Source organism: Pezoporus flaviventris, unplaced genomic scaffold (assembly GCF_033815535.1).
Source record: "Pezoporus flaviventris isolate CSIRO_AGI_PZ_B2104156 unplaced genomic scaffold, CSIRO_AGI_Pfla_v1 ptg000069l, whole genome shotgun sequence".
NCBI lineage: Eukaryota > Metazoa > Chordata > Aves > Psittaciformes > Psittacidae > Pezoporus > Pezoporus flaviventris.
In genome coordinates, this window is record NW_026892617.1 from 2,449,905 (window position 1) to 2,463,783 (window position 13,879).

Genomic DNA, 13,879 nt, shown 5'->3' on the forward strand with positions numbered 1-13,879 from the left:
AAGAAGGAAGCTGCTGAGGCACAGGAGCTGGGTGACCCCGTCCACTGGCTGAATAGGAACACCTCAGTAAATGAAACAGTTTTCAGGTTTGTGAAAAATCTGTGCAGAGCAGAGTGTGAAAAGGAAAAGAGGCCATGGTCTAGATATAAATCTCCTTTGAGGACATAGATTTCTAGAACCCCAGACTGGTTTGAGTTGGAAGGAATCTTAAGGCTTATCCAGTTCTGGCCCCCTGCCATGGGCAGGGACACCTTCCACCGGCAGGGTCACCTTCCACTAGAGCAGCTTGCTCCAAGCCCCTGTGTCCAACCTGGCCTTGAACACTGCCAGGGATGGGGCAGCCACAGCTTCTCTGAGCACCCTGTGCCAGCACCTCAGCACCCTCACAGGGAAGAGCTTCTGCCTAAGAGCTCATCTCAGTCTCCCCTCTGGTAGGTTAAAGCCATTCCCCTTGGCCTGTCCCTACAGGCCCTTGTCCCAAGCCCCTCTCCAGGTTTCCTGCAGCCCCTTCAGGCACTGGAGCTGCTCTCAGGTCTCCCCTTCAGGAGCCTTCTCTTCTCCAGGCTGCCCCAGCCCAGCTCTCTCAGCCTGGCTCCAGAGCAGAGCTGCTCCAGCCCTCGCAGCATCTCTGTGGCCTCCTCTGGACTCGCTCCAACAGCCCCATGTCCTTCTTACATTTGGGGCCCCAGAGCTTCATACACCTCTGAAGATGACAGTAGTTCTGTTTTAGCTAAGACTTCTGGTTTCATGGTTGTTTCAAATGTTTTTTTTATTCCCTCTATATGTAAAGTAAAAATAGTGTGTTTGAATCCTGGCCTGTGTTTTGCCTTGTCGCTGCCCAAAAACATCACACCAAATATTCAGTCTGCAAAGAAACCTGCAGCAGGAATGAGCAAGAAATGCTCTATGAACTGGACAAGTGAGGAAACAAGAGGCATGCAATCCATGAAGAGTGCACACTTTTTCATGGTTACTATATGTTTAAACTAACCTTTAAGCTTATTGGAACATACAGTGTATTGGAAAAGGCCATGTGATTCTTTACATGTCACTTAAACTCTCTTAGTACTCAGATACGTTGAGTAAGAAGAGTTCATGCTTTTGATGATGTAATACTATTTATGAAATGAAACAATTTCTGTTTCATTGCTGATCTGTTGTTTGAACGTGTTTGTATGTGCTTCATTTCCTTCTCTAAAACCTAGGACAATCCTCAGGCATTGTGCTGTGGAACACACACGCGTTTGAGTGAAAAGATGTTTATCCATTCCTGTTGTGTTCATGTGATAGTAGAGTTACTGTTTTACTGATGCCCAGGCGTTTAAGTGATAAGATGCTTTGTTTACTGGGAATGTTGTATTGCACATGCAAAGTTTCTTGATCAGAATGGTGCAAAACGATGAAACAAGGCTTTGGAATCTGAAGGCTACTTCCACTTCATTTTGGAAATACATGCTTAGCCATGTGTGGCAGCAGTGTAAGAATACAGAATGTGTGTGGGCACAATCCTAGCTTCAGTTTAGCTAGTCCTAAAATAAACATAGGACCCTCCTCCACTAGAAAATCCGATTGATTCTGGGTTGAGTTTAGGATGCTGTACAATGCGAATTAAAGTAGAAGACATCTGCTTGCAGGAGTGTGCGTGCACTGCTTCATCTCCTGTGGCTGGACAGTATCATTTTTTAAATCTGCTGCAGATTAAACTTTATATATTTAGCACACTGTGTTCTGAGATGAAATAGAATAAATGCAAAGAGGAAATCCTTTATGCTTCTTCACAACAGATAGCCAAGGGGTAATAGCCCAGCCACCGCTCGTTGCTAGTTTTGATTTCCTCCAGTGAGGCGTTGGTTCTGAGCCCAGATGTGGATGGTTTCGTCTCTGGTTTTGACACCATTGTACTTTCTTTTGTAACAGGTGATGTCATTGTAGACATAAATGGAAGTTGTGTCCTTGGCCATACCCATGCAGATGTTGTCCAGATGTTTCAGCTAGTTCCTGTCAATCAGTATGTGAACATGACTTTGTGTCGTGGTTATCCTCTTCCTGACGACAACGAAGACCCTGTGGTAGATATAGTGACAGCTACACCTATTATCAATGGACCGCCTGCGAGCAAAGGAGATGTTTCTCTGACCGGCCAAGATCTAATAGCAGGAACAGTTGTGTTGGACCAGAATGGAAAACTGGGCCCTATGTTGGTCAATGGTCGTCTGAATGGCCCTTCCATGGATACAACTGAGCAGAGGATCTCTCTTGCGTCTTCAGGAAGCTCTCAGCCAGAGCTGGTCACTATTCCTCTAGTCAAAGGTCCTAAAGGCTTTGGGTTTGCCATTGCAGACAGTCCTACGGGACAGAAGGTGAAGATGATTTTAGACAGCCAGTGGTGCCAAGGCCTTCAGAAAGGGGATGTAATCAAGGAGATTTGCCATCAGAATGTACAGAGTTTGACACATCTGCAGGTGGTGGAGGTACTGAAGCAGTTTCCAGTAGGAGCAGAGGTGCCACTGCTTATCTTAAGAGGAGGTACATACGTGCCTTTACAGCTGTCATATGCTTTTTGAAAGTCCCTGTTTAATGCAATACCTAAATCATGTCCAGTATCAACTGCTCTCCAAGTGTATTCAGTAGCTGTAATAGAGAGGTGATCACAGGAGACAGGAGGAGGCATCAGCAGTGTGGTGGAGTTGATCACTGGAAATGCCAGAAAAATACTTATTTGTGCTTTCATATATTTATACCTCTTCATTCAGTCAGTCACAGACCAGAATGTGTTTTCTCCACTAAAGCTGACTAGTAGATAGTGTGTGTTTGCCAGGAGGAACTTGAATTGTGGCTGCTCAATATTCATTTAAGCTTTTATTGTAGCTCTGAGAGTATATCACTGCAGTCACAGACTTTACCAGGATCTCCAGTTCTTTTTTGCTGTATGAACGCTACTCTTTCTGAATCTGCTAAGGAAATAATTAGATTTCTTTGGTAGCAAGTGAAATTCCTCCAGACAAATTCACAAAGTCTCCATATCCAATGAAGTGATGTGTGATTTGGTTGACCAGTGTGTAGCAAAAAGAGAAATGGGTATTTTTCATTGTTGTACAGCAATTTCTGTACAACAGATTCTAATTCTAATTTGAGACTTCTGTGATGTTTTCAGTTGACTTGAACGTTCAGTTTGCTATTTAAAATCATAATGTCATAGAATGGTTAAGGTTGGAAAGGACCTTAAGATTGTCTAGTTCCAGCCCCCAAAGAAGAGTGAATTAGTCACTATTTTCAACCTAGGAAGAGCTGATTATATTGCTATATTGCTGTGTAAACTTTGGGTGATCTAATACAGAAAATGCTTTCTACATTGTGTTTTCTTCAGGTCCACCCTCGCCTACTAAAACTGCCAAAGGGGTGAGTATTGGTGACATGTTTAAACTGGTTGCTGATGGAGAATATTCAGGGGGGTTTGGTTGCAAAACAGACTCATAAATATGGTCTGCTTAACACAAGAGATTCTTTTGGGGTTTTTTGAGTTGTTTAATGGAAATGGTGGATGTGTCTTGGACTACTGAAAAATCAAGAATGCAGCAAATAGCTTCTATGATAGAATCATAGAATAGTTAGGCTTGGAAAGGACCTTAAGATCATCCAGTTGGGGTATCTGTGATGTATATTAGCTCAGTAAAGAATCCTTGGGCTTAATAAAATACCCTCTGATTTGATAATGCTGATAGTAATGGATGTTTTTGTCACGAGTGCTTCTTTTACAAGGTGGGCTAGTTGGTGAACAGAGCTGTTTCTTTAAAAATGTTTCTTGTACAGAAAAAAGTATTGCATTTTAGGAAAGCCCCACTACCAGGATGCAGATGGAGCTTCTTTTTCTGTCTTTGTCATGCTGGTTGAATATTGAAGTCATATCCCAGCAGTGGGATAAAGTAAGCACACAAGTTTAGTGTGCTTGAAACAGACTGCCCTCAGTTTAGCTTCAGTTTCTGTTCCTTGCAAGCATACAGCTGCCTGCATTGAATAAATCAGTGCATAAATTGCTGTAGTTTGAGGATGCAGGTCTGTCAGTGTATGGCTCTGTGCAGGCAAGCTAAAAATACCTTGGATTTGGAGACTGGTGTTCTAGCACACGTGCAGTAGCAACTTCCCACAGAGCACTTAATGTTCAGTGGCATTAAGCGGCATGGCAGAATAATTCAGTTAAAAAGGGCAAGTTCTTGTGCTTATAAACCTACAAGAACTGACAAACTGTTAAATGGCTTGTGGGGGAGTTTTATTCTACTCCTTGTAAAAGGGCATATCTAAGTCTGTTCTGCCTGTGCTTTTGTGTAATGTGCACAGACACATGCAGACTGCCATGTTCCAGTCTTCCAGGTTGGGTTTCAGCCCACGATAAGTATTTAGAGTTACCTTAGTGTATAATTGATTGGAAATTAAGGTGAGAGACTATGAGGATCCTTGGTGTCCTTTCTTTGTGAAGTCCTCATAGGTGTGTTGCAGCTATGAACTACTCAGTTTCTAATTCCTCATGCCAAGTGTGAATGAACCAAGTATGCTCCTCCTGTTCAGCCTTATAATGCTGTTGGGGACACCTGTAGCAAACAACCTGATATTGAGCACAGCTCAGGTGCTCTTCTTTGGAGGGGGTTTGGCAGAAGGCAGTGCCCATGGAACAGCTCGTGCCCATGGTGGTGGTTTGTGCTCCAGAGCCCAGCAGGTGCCTGCCAAGGAATCCTCTCTTCTCCAGATGTGACTGGTCCTGTACGCCTGCTTCACCCTGCCAGGCAGTAACTACCAGGAGCTTTACTCATCCCTGAGCAACAGTCACTTCAAACACCCTCTGTAAGCCCAGTCCTCAGTAGAAATCTGTGGCCTGATGAGGAAGACCTCAGTAGTCTGGTCAGACACACACTTTGGAAGAGCTACATGGAGTTATAATATTATTCCCTTATTTTGCTCTGTGTTTCACTTGTGTGTGCTGTTTATTGTCTTTGTGCAGAAGTACACTGTTAGCTTTTGATGTAATACAGATTTGGTGGGGTCTGTTTCAGAAGGACAAGCAGGACAGTTCAGGGAGCTTGGAAGCTGTCAGCGATCCCATCCCACAGCCAATGCCCTTTCCACCCTCTGCTGTACGACCAGGCTCTCCTAAATTGGACCCTTCAGAAGTCTACCTGAAGTCTAAGACTATATATGAGGACAAACGTGAGTATATCAACTTCCAACTTGGAAATGCTCGATTTTAAAGGATTTTTTTCATTGTTATCTGTGTGGTAAAACTGTCGTGACTTTCTTACTGAGTTTGATCGTGTCCTGTAAATAAAACATTTCAAAAAGTGCATAATTCATACAGACATCAGAAAACTCTGGAGCACTTTTTTAGAAAAAGATACAATGTGTTTCCACCATATTTACAATAAAACAGTTAATGGTCTCAAGGATGATCTAGATCTGAAGTAAACTGAAGCAGACCTGGCCATTACAGAGTTTACAGAAGGTAGCTTGAAGTTTACTACTGACTGCCTTTTCTCCTGGCCCGCTGTCTGAATGCAGCTGTGATTTCTCTTGGCATTTTGTGAATCTGGCCTTTCCCTTTTCAGCCTTTTCTTAAAAGTAAATGTTTCCATTTTGGAAAGAGAACATCAGATTTGGCTGTTCAAATTATTTATTGTGTTTGATTACTGTGTTCTGTTGATAAGGAGAGTCAGAATGCAGCACCAGAGCATTATCTTTCACTAATCAAAGATAGCTCCTAACATGTTTTGAAATGGTTCTTTTTCTTAGCTCCAAACACAAGAGATTTGGATGTTTTCCTACGAAAACAAGAGTCAGGCTTTGGTTTCCGGGTGCTTGGAGGGGATGGACCAGATCAGCCTGTGAGTGAAACTGTTTACAGTTGCCTACATGTTGTCTTACAATATTACTGTTAGAATGACTCCTACTCTGTCATCCTCATTTCCCTCTTACTCTAAACAGTTCAGTGATGGCAAAATTGATCAATTCAGTGACTGCCTTTTAAAGAGCAAGAATAGATTCAGATTACCTTTCTTTTCCCCCCTCTTCATGGCTGACTTTAATCTGCAAGGCTCCCATGCCCTTTCACTATCTGAGTCTGGTTTTGGCAGCAGTTGTCTCTGTCGTGTTGATAATACTGATGGTGTTTCTGTAGCTGTTGCTGTGTCTCAGGAGCCCTGAAAAGGTCAGTGCTGACACCCAGCCTTTGTCCCTTTCCACCTGATCCCAGTGGTGGTCTTGGCACAAAAAGTGCCCTGGAAATGCTCCGTGTGCTGTGCACATCAGCACATCCCAGGGAGCAGATGAGTGGAAGGAAGCAGCTGGTTACCCTGCGAAACTCCATCAGGCCATTCTTTTGAATGCAGCCCAGTGAAACAAGGCAGGAATTGGGGTTGTGTTGCACCCCTTTTCCCCCACCTCTCCTGCCAGGAGAACAAAACGCATTTTGTTCTGTCAGCCATTGGGTTTCTGGTGAATTCATCTCAAGGAAATAAGCACAGCCTTTCCAGTGCACTCTCTCAGGCTTTTATTTGCCTTGTATTTTTCCCTCTCATCTCATAAAATACAAAATGTGGTACTTAAGATTTTCATGAAAGCCTTGAAGCAGAACCTACTGAGACTGGCTTCCTTCTGCAAATGGATGTGGGCATTGTATTGCATTGTAACTGGCATCAAAACATAACTCTGATGTTTGCACAGGAGGAAGAATACTAGCTAGGGCCTAGTTTGCTGTAACCAGGTCAGTGTCTAGAGTTCAGGTATGTTTTTAAGTCGTCGATGTAGTCTTTTTTTCCAGGCCTCAGCCTGCAGAGCTGGGCTTGCAAGACTCTCTGCTTGAGAGGTAATTGCCAAGGAATGGTGGAGTTGGAGGCATATGGGCAAATGCCAGTGCAGAAACCCCTGGGTAGTCTGTTCTTTAGGAGACTTCCCTTTATTTCCAAAAAGACAATAATTTTTTGCTGGGAAGAGGTGCTGAGACTTGTACCATATGTCAGGAGCCATTCCTTCGGCTGTCAAGTTAATAGGAAAAGCTTTTGGAACAGACACTCATAGACTGTTTTCTGATTACAGTTAAGGAATATGTTTTTTTCCATTCACAGCTCTGACCCAGTACTGGCCTATTTTATTATTATTTATTTTTTCCTAATATGCATTTAAAGAAAAGGAAGAGCAAAACCAAAGAATTTTCCTTCAGTTGCACTTTATAGCATTTGTGGTGTTTTGTTTCCATGACAGCCAATAACTGTTGGTAAGTGTAAAGCTAATGTCATGAACGCTGTGCAGATGGTCTGCCCACCGTTGTTTAACCCCCAACAAGTACTGGCCATAATTAATCTCAATCTTTCATTTAACCTGAATGTAATTCCAGCATATGAATAGTGTGTGCTCAATTTATCTGTTATATTTAGTAGCACTTTATGAGGTGGGAGTAGTCAAAGTTGATAAGGGGAGTGCAGCTGTTTGAATCCCATTATCTAATCACTAAAAGCTGTGTGCTGAAAAAGCTCCAAGCATGGAACTGTCTGAGCAGCTTTTCAGAAATAAATCTGAATTCTTTCAAAAGCTTTTACTTCTTTCCCAATCACTCTGACCTAGTCTTGCTTAAGAAGATACTTGAATAAGTAGAGTGAATGACAGAGGCTTTTGTTTCAGTGTCTGGGAAATCATATATATGTAAAAAGTACAGTCTATGCTTAAGTCAAAAGTTGACCATTATGCTCAAGAGATGGTGTTTGTTCCAGAATTCATGGAAATAAGGATTAAAAATCCCTCAAAACTAAGTATTTACTCAGTGCTTTGAGCCCCCAAATTGCATCCAGAGTCAGCTGGTGCAAAGTACACTCGCTGGCTGTATTTCTGCTACAATTGGACAATTAAATAATCTTTAAAGTTACGTTCCCAAAAGCCCTCATCTGTCAGGATTCACCTGGATTCCATTACATGTTCTGATGAGTTCATGTTTTGCTGCTCAAACCCCCTGACTCTGCTCTGCTGACAGATTTATATTGGAGCCATAATCCCATTGGGAGCAGCAGAGAAAGACGGCAGGCTTCGAGCTGCGGATGAGCTGATGTGCATCGATGGAATCCCTGTGAAAGGGAAGTCACACAAACAAGTTTTGGACTTAATGACCAGTGCTGCACGGAATGGGCAGGTGCTGCTCACAGTCCGGAGGAAGATCTTCTTTGGTGGTATGTGTCTGTCTGTCCAGAGAGGGTACTGCAGGGGACACACGTCTGGCTAAAGGAGCACTTGTAATCAAGTCATCTACAGCTGCTCTGAAACTTGTCAGTTACTGCACTAGAGATGAGCAACCTGAGATTCAGGAGGGTCAGCTGTAATTCTTAGTAAGTGGAGAAAAGCAGAATTCAGTAAGCTGATGCTTTGGTGCTTGCTGGTTTGCACTGCTCACACAGGTAGGGCATTGAAAATTATGATGGCTTCAAACGTTTTTGCAGATGTTAATTAGAACAGCCACTAGCCCCGTGCAAATTGAGTAGTGACACGATCTCTTTTCTGTACAAGCAGTATTCTCAAATCTCTTGGCACCTGTGTGTAGCAAGAGTAAGTGCATTCAAACCAGAGGTGACTCAGGGTAGCATCTTGTCATTCTGCAGTTTTAGGTCAGTGTCCAGGTCAGCAGTGCACAGAGGAGCATTGTCTGTGATTCGATGATGCTGATTAAGTGAATGACAGATCTGGGATGGGCTTCAGGAGAACTGGTAACAGTCCCCTGTTCTGACTACCAGCCAGTATTGCGTCTCCATTGCATTACTCAACCATTCATTCTGAGTATATACAAGTAAAAGGAAAAAGTATTTTGAAGAGAATTCTCAATGTCTTTTAAGATACCTTATGGTAGATGAATACTTCAAGACCAAAAGTTTGTAGGTTTCCTAAACGAAGGCCTGACTTCAGTCTTCAGGCTGCCTTTTACGAACTTATTTCCATTGTTCCAAGTAAACTGTTGCTCCTCACTTAAGATAGCAATAGTTGTGGTTTGCAGCTGAATCTCTGCCGTAGATCTTGTAGCATGCAGAAAAGCCACAATGGGGTTTTTTTTTACAATAAAAAGGCATCAGGTCACTCTAACAAAGTCTGTGTACACAGAGCCAGGTCTGTTCACCTGTGTGCAACCAGTGTGCAGCAGGCTTTCCTTGCATAACTGGGCCTTTGAATGCTTTATCCTGCATCTGATTTCGGTCTGATCCAAATTGCATTGTTCATAAACTCACCTCTTAACTTTCCCAGGCAGGCAGTGTTTCCTTACACTGGCACTGATACCGAGACGTAGTTTTGCTGTAGCTGCTTTGTAAACCAGCAGGATTGGTTTTTCCTTATTTGTTTGCCTGTTACCTGAAAGGGGAAAAGCAAGCAGAGGAGGAGGAGTCGCAGCCCGTCTTCACACAGAACGGCTCTCCCCGCCTGAATCGGGTGGAGTTTGCAAGCTTGCAGTCCCCAGAGGTCTACGATGTCCGTCTGCAGCGGAAGGAGAATGAAGGATTTGGCTTCGTCATCCTCACCTCAAAGAACAAACCTCCTCCTGGTGGTAAGTGCAGTGTTCTGGTGGTGGTGTCACTGCCTGATGCTTGTACCAAAGCTCCTGCTGGCAGCAGGTAAGATGGGATGCAGCTTCTTTATGGATTTCTCCTTCTTTGATGTGTTGGTGTTACCTACCCAGCACTCTGCAAAGACACAGTCATTTTCCACTCACACTGTTTCACAGCCCAGATAGCTGAGGCTTGGTCTGTCTTGCTTCATGTTCATGCTCTTCTTCACCCAACAGTGACATAAGTGGAGAGCAGGGGGAAAGTCTGTCACATGCAACCAGCCCATACACAGGAATGTGAACTTGCCACAGTCCTCAGGGCAGTCCTCAGCAGGATGATTCCCACACTGCATTAATTCGTACGTGTTTTAATGGAAGTGTAGTTTCAACCTTGGCTTTATGTTACCTAATCGGGTAGAATTTCTCATTTTGGGAGATCTGAGAAGGTAGAGGCTGCAATACTTGGAAGAAAGCAATGAAGTTGTTATTGTCAGACAGGTAGGGTGCTTGTCTAGAAAGATAATCAAAATGAAACAAGAGCATGCTCTGGCATTACAGTTCTGACATATGGACATGGCTTCAGGCATAGCTGTAAAGATGAACAACAAAATAACCAAGGTTAAAAGCAGAAAGAAAAAGAAATACTGTGAGCAGAAGTGAATGAGAGAAGCTGCTTGAAGGAAGCCATGGAGACCAACTCAATGACTAGAAAGATCTGTGACCCCCTGCACAGGAGCAGGTCTGCTCAGTGTAATCAAGTACTCCTTGTGCTGATGACTGCTACTTATCTCCAGTGCCAGGAAGAGGCTGTTGAATATTTTTTACAAGAGGTGGTGAGTAGGATCATCTTTCTGAGATTCATTCCTGTTGGCCATCACAAAATAGTTTATAGACTAGTTAGGGTTGGAAGGGACCTTCAAAGGTCATCTAGTCCGAGGCTTGCTTATCTGTGGCAGCCCTCAAAATACAAGCCAGCTCCGTGTTCAGCCACAAATGAACTCAATTCACTGCCATTAAGGTACAGATAACTCCTGAAATCCTTACTCAGTTCCTTTAGTTCTGTAGTGTAAATCACCCTTCTGAACTCATCTGGTTCCAGACAGACATAATGATGGCTTGACAGCGTGTCTCTTACTGAGCTTCAGACACTTCTGTTTTTCCACTTCATTTTACTGCACAATAAAAAACCAGCAGGAGCACAGAATAAATAACACTGTGCTGAATTCATGTGATATATATTTAACATGTGATACAGTCTTGGCTCAGTCAGTACCTTTTCAAGAATGTTAAAACCAGCCACTCTGGAAGCACTCAGCATGATGGGATGGTGAAGCAGCAGTGGTCCAGGCACGGTGCATCCTCTCTCTGAGGATCTGCTGCAAATCCCTGTTTATTTGATATTAGAAGTGAAAGTAGGAGACAACTAAAACCAATTCCAGTGCTGGAGACCTAAGCCCTGTGGTCCAGGCTATTTCTAACGCACAGGAAAAAAAAGAGATGCTGGTGCAGCCACAGGCTGTGCTGTGCAGAACTTTCCTGTGGCACAGTTTAATATGGAGCTATTGTGTTCTTCTAAAGCCAGGATTATTTTAAAACAAGTAATCAGCAGTTGAGTCTGCAGCCCTGCAGTGCTTTACTTTTCACAGTTGGCTCTTAGCTTTATATAATAGTTAAAAACCCAGTCTATTAAGGGAAGATTAAATAACATTTAAACTCATGGTAAATGCTAGAAGGCATCAACGTCTGTTCTTTCACAGCAACTTCTGCATGTGCTAGCTCATTAAAACAATCCTTGATGGCTTTTCAGTCTTGGGTGCCTGATGATGATGTGAAAGTGTTTCAGATTTGCTGCCATGGTTTTGAAAAGCCAGCTGATAGTTCTGACAGGTCATAATGTTCCTCACCTCTCCAATCCTGCAGAGAAAAGCATGTTTGGGAGAGCAGCAGCTACAGAAAATAGGTATCCATCAAACCTGCTTCAGGATTTGGAGGCACAAACAGGCTTTTACATGAAGTACCAGTGAGGGTATTTGTGACACACGTGGAGGTCAGTCTAGAGAGGTCTTTGGAAATGAGTTACGAAGGAGCAGTGCAGCAGTTCCTGTGCAGAAGAGCCCTGCTGAAGGATTTGGGAAGGACAGAAGCCAATTTTGCTGTGCTTTCAGGCATACAGATGAATGAAAGGCTGCTCTAGACGCATGGGGAAGCACACTGACTGATGTGCTTTGATGTAATGTGAATCTGCTGTTGGGGCCACGTCGGCACCCAGGCAGCTCAACGAGCTGCTCTTTTGCCCCAGGCTTTGGTAGGCTTCTCCCCTCACAAAGGCATCTTGCTGGCTGCCCAGTGCCATCTGCAGCACTGATGTTTGGGTCAGTAAACTGTAAAACAAGATCTCTCCCTGAGCACAGCTCTTGGCAGGGAGACACAGGAGCCATGGCAGGGCTCTCCCTCCAGAGGAAGAACCATGCTAGAGTGGAGCATCCCTCCCTCCTTGGTGCCTTTTTAGTTCTGCTCTCTCTGCATCTGTGTTCATCTCTGGGAAAGTAACTACAAGCAGCCTTTTTTCCTTCTAGTTCTCATAAAATTCCCTCTTTTCCCTGTTCTGTCTTTTCTGGCCCTATCCCTTTGGCCTTTAGAGGAGTCTCTATATGGAGAAGAGTTTCACCACGGGATGGACTGAGGAAACCAAGCCAGGAGAGCTAGTTAAAGTTCAAGATGATTATTACAGGTTCACGTTTATCTTGGAGAGCAGGAATAGGGAATGGGTCTGTGCAGACCTTGTTGTGCTACCTGGGTGTGCTGAGGGTAGCTTCTGATGCTCACCAGGTTACTAAGTCGTTGGCAGGAGAAGTTGGATTTCCTTTTGAAGAGTATTTAAGGCTTAGTTTTTGGTTTCAAGGAGGAAGACTTAACCTGTGCATCTGGATTTCTAACGACTGTGTTAAACTGGCTCTGAGTCCACACAGTGAACCAGGGTCTCTCTGTGAAATGGAAAACAATGCAATAGGCAAAGAAACTGCTTTGGGGACACATGGTTTTACTCGTCCCTTTACAGATGTGATCTTTCTCCTTGTGTTTCTCTTTAGGTGTAACACCTTGGGTGTGGTAAGGCTGTGCTCTCAGGGGTTGCTGTTTCCATTCACTCTACTTTCTTCATTATTTGCAGGGTGTTCTTACACAAGCAGTGCCACCTTTTAGAGCAGGGGCAGTCTCTGGGATGACTGTCGCAGTCTAGGTCTGTGTGGTGCTTGTCTGACATAAATCACTGTGAGGGTGGTGAGGCCCTGGCATAGTTTGCCCAGAGAAGCTGTGGCTGCCCCATCCCTGGCAGTGTTCAAGGCCAGGTTGGACACAGGGGCTTGGAGCAAGCTGCTCTAGTGGAAGGGGTCCCTGCCTGTGGCAGGGGGCTGGAATGGGATGAGCTTTAAGGTGCCTTCCAATCCAAACCATTCTGGGATTCTATCATTCATATGATCGAATGAATATTAATAATGAATATCATATGAATATCATATGAATATGTCGCTGTGCCTGTTCTTGATTTCCTAGTGATTCCTCACAAGATTGGGCGAGTTATAGACGGGAGCCCAGCTGACCAGTGTGGGAAGCTGAAAGTGGGAGACCGCATCTCAGCAGTGAACGGTCAATCCATCGTTGAACTCTCGCATGACAGCATAGTGCAGCTCATCAAGGATGCAGGCAACGTGGTGACTCTGACTGTTGTGGCTGAGGAAGGTAAGGAGGGTGCATGGTCCCAGTGTGTTAATGGCTCCTACTGCACTGCCAGAGTCTGATGTCTGTGACTTCTGAAGTTAATTTGCTTAAAGTGGAGTATTTTAAGATGCTCAGCAATTAAAGAGAGTGAAGCTCATCCAGTTGCTCTGGAAGAGCTGAAGGCAAGTGGGGCAGAGAGAGACAGCTGCTAAGGTGGTTATACTGAAAAGTAAGATACAGGTATGAACAGCACAATGCAGGGTAAGAGAAATTCTCATGACTTTTCATGTGAGAGAGACAGACTGCTGCTCACATGGAAGCATGTCTTAATCAGACCTTGTATTCTGCAACCAAAGAGAAAAGACCTTTCCTTGGGGGTGCTGCAGCAGACACAGGATGATGCCCAGAGGGAAGATCTTGCCCCCAGACAGTGCCTGTCTCTTGCTGCTGCCAGGAGCTGTGTTCCGTGTGAGGCAGGTGCTCCTGTGATGCTCTGGAGCATGTGGCCTAGATGCTCAGGTGCTCTAAGGCCACGAGGACACCTGCTTTCAGATCCTCTCCATTTACATGCTCTGAGGTTTTCCATCCTGCTATATTTAAAAT

General features: G+C 44.1%; 1 protein-coding gene across 4 annotated transcripts in view; it reads left to right on the plus strand.

Annotated features, from left to right (window-relative positions):
- The window catches only part of MAGI3 (membrane associated guanylate kinase, WW and PDZ domain containing 3), a 74,172-nt gene that overhangs the window by 50,584 nt on the left and 9,709 nt on the right, over positions 1-13,879 (plus strand). For 3 of the 4 annotated variants that reach the window (XM_061471968.1, XM_061471965.1, XM_061471967.1), the window contains exons 10-16: positions 1,918-2,526; positions 3,368-3,399; positions 5,046-5,199; positions 5,779-5,870; positions 8,009-8,201; positions 9,374-9,559; positions 13,112-13,297. In XM_061471968.1, the coding sequence (XP_061327952.1) occupies positions 1,918-2,526; positions 3,368-3,399; positions 5,046-5,199; positions 5,779-5,870; positions 8,009-8,201; positions 9,374-9,559; positions 13,112-13,297 (1,452 nt within the window). The remainder of the gene's footprint in view (positions 1-1,917; positions 2,527-3,367; positions 3,400-5,045; positions 5,200-5,778; positions 5,871-8,008; positions 8,202-9,373; positions 9,560-13,111; positions 13,298-13,879) is intronic. The other variant, XM_061471966.1, reaches the window with a different exon arrangement.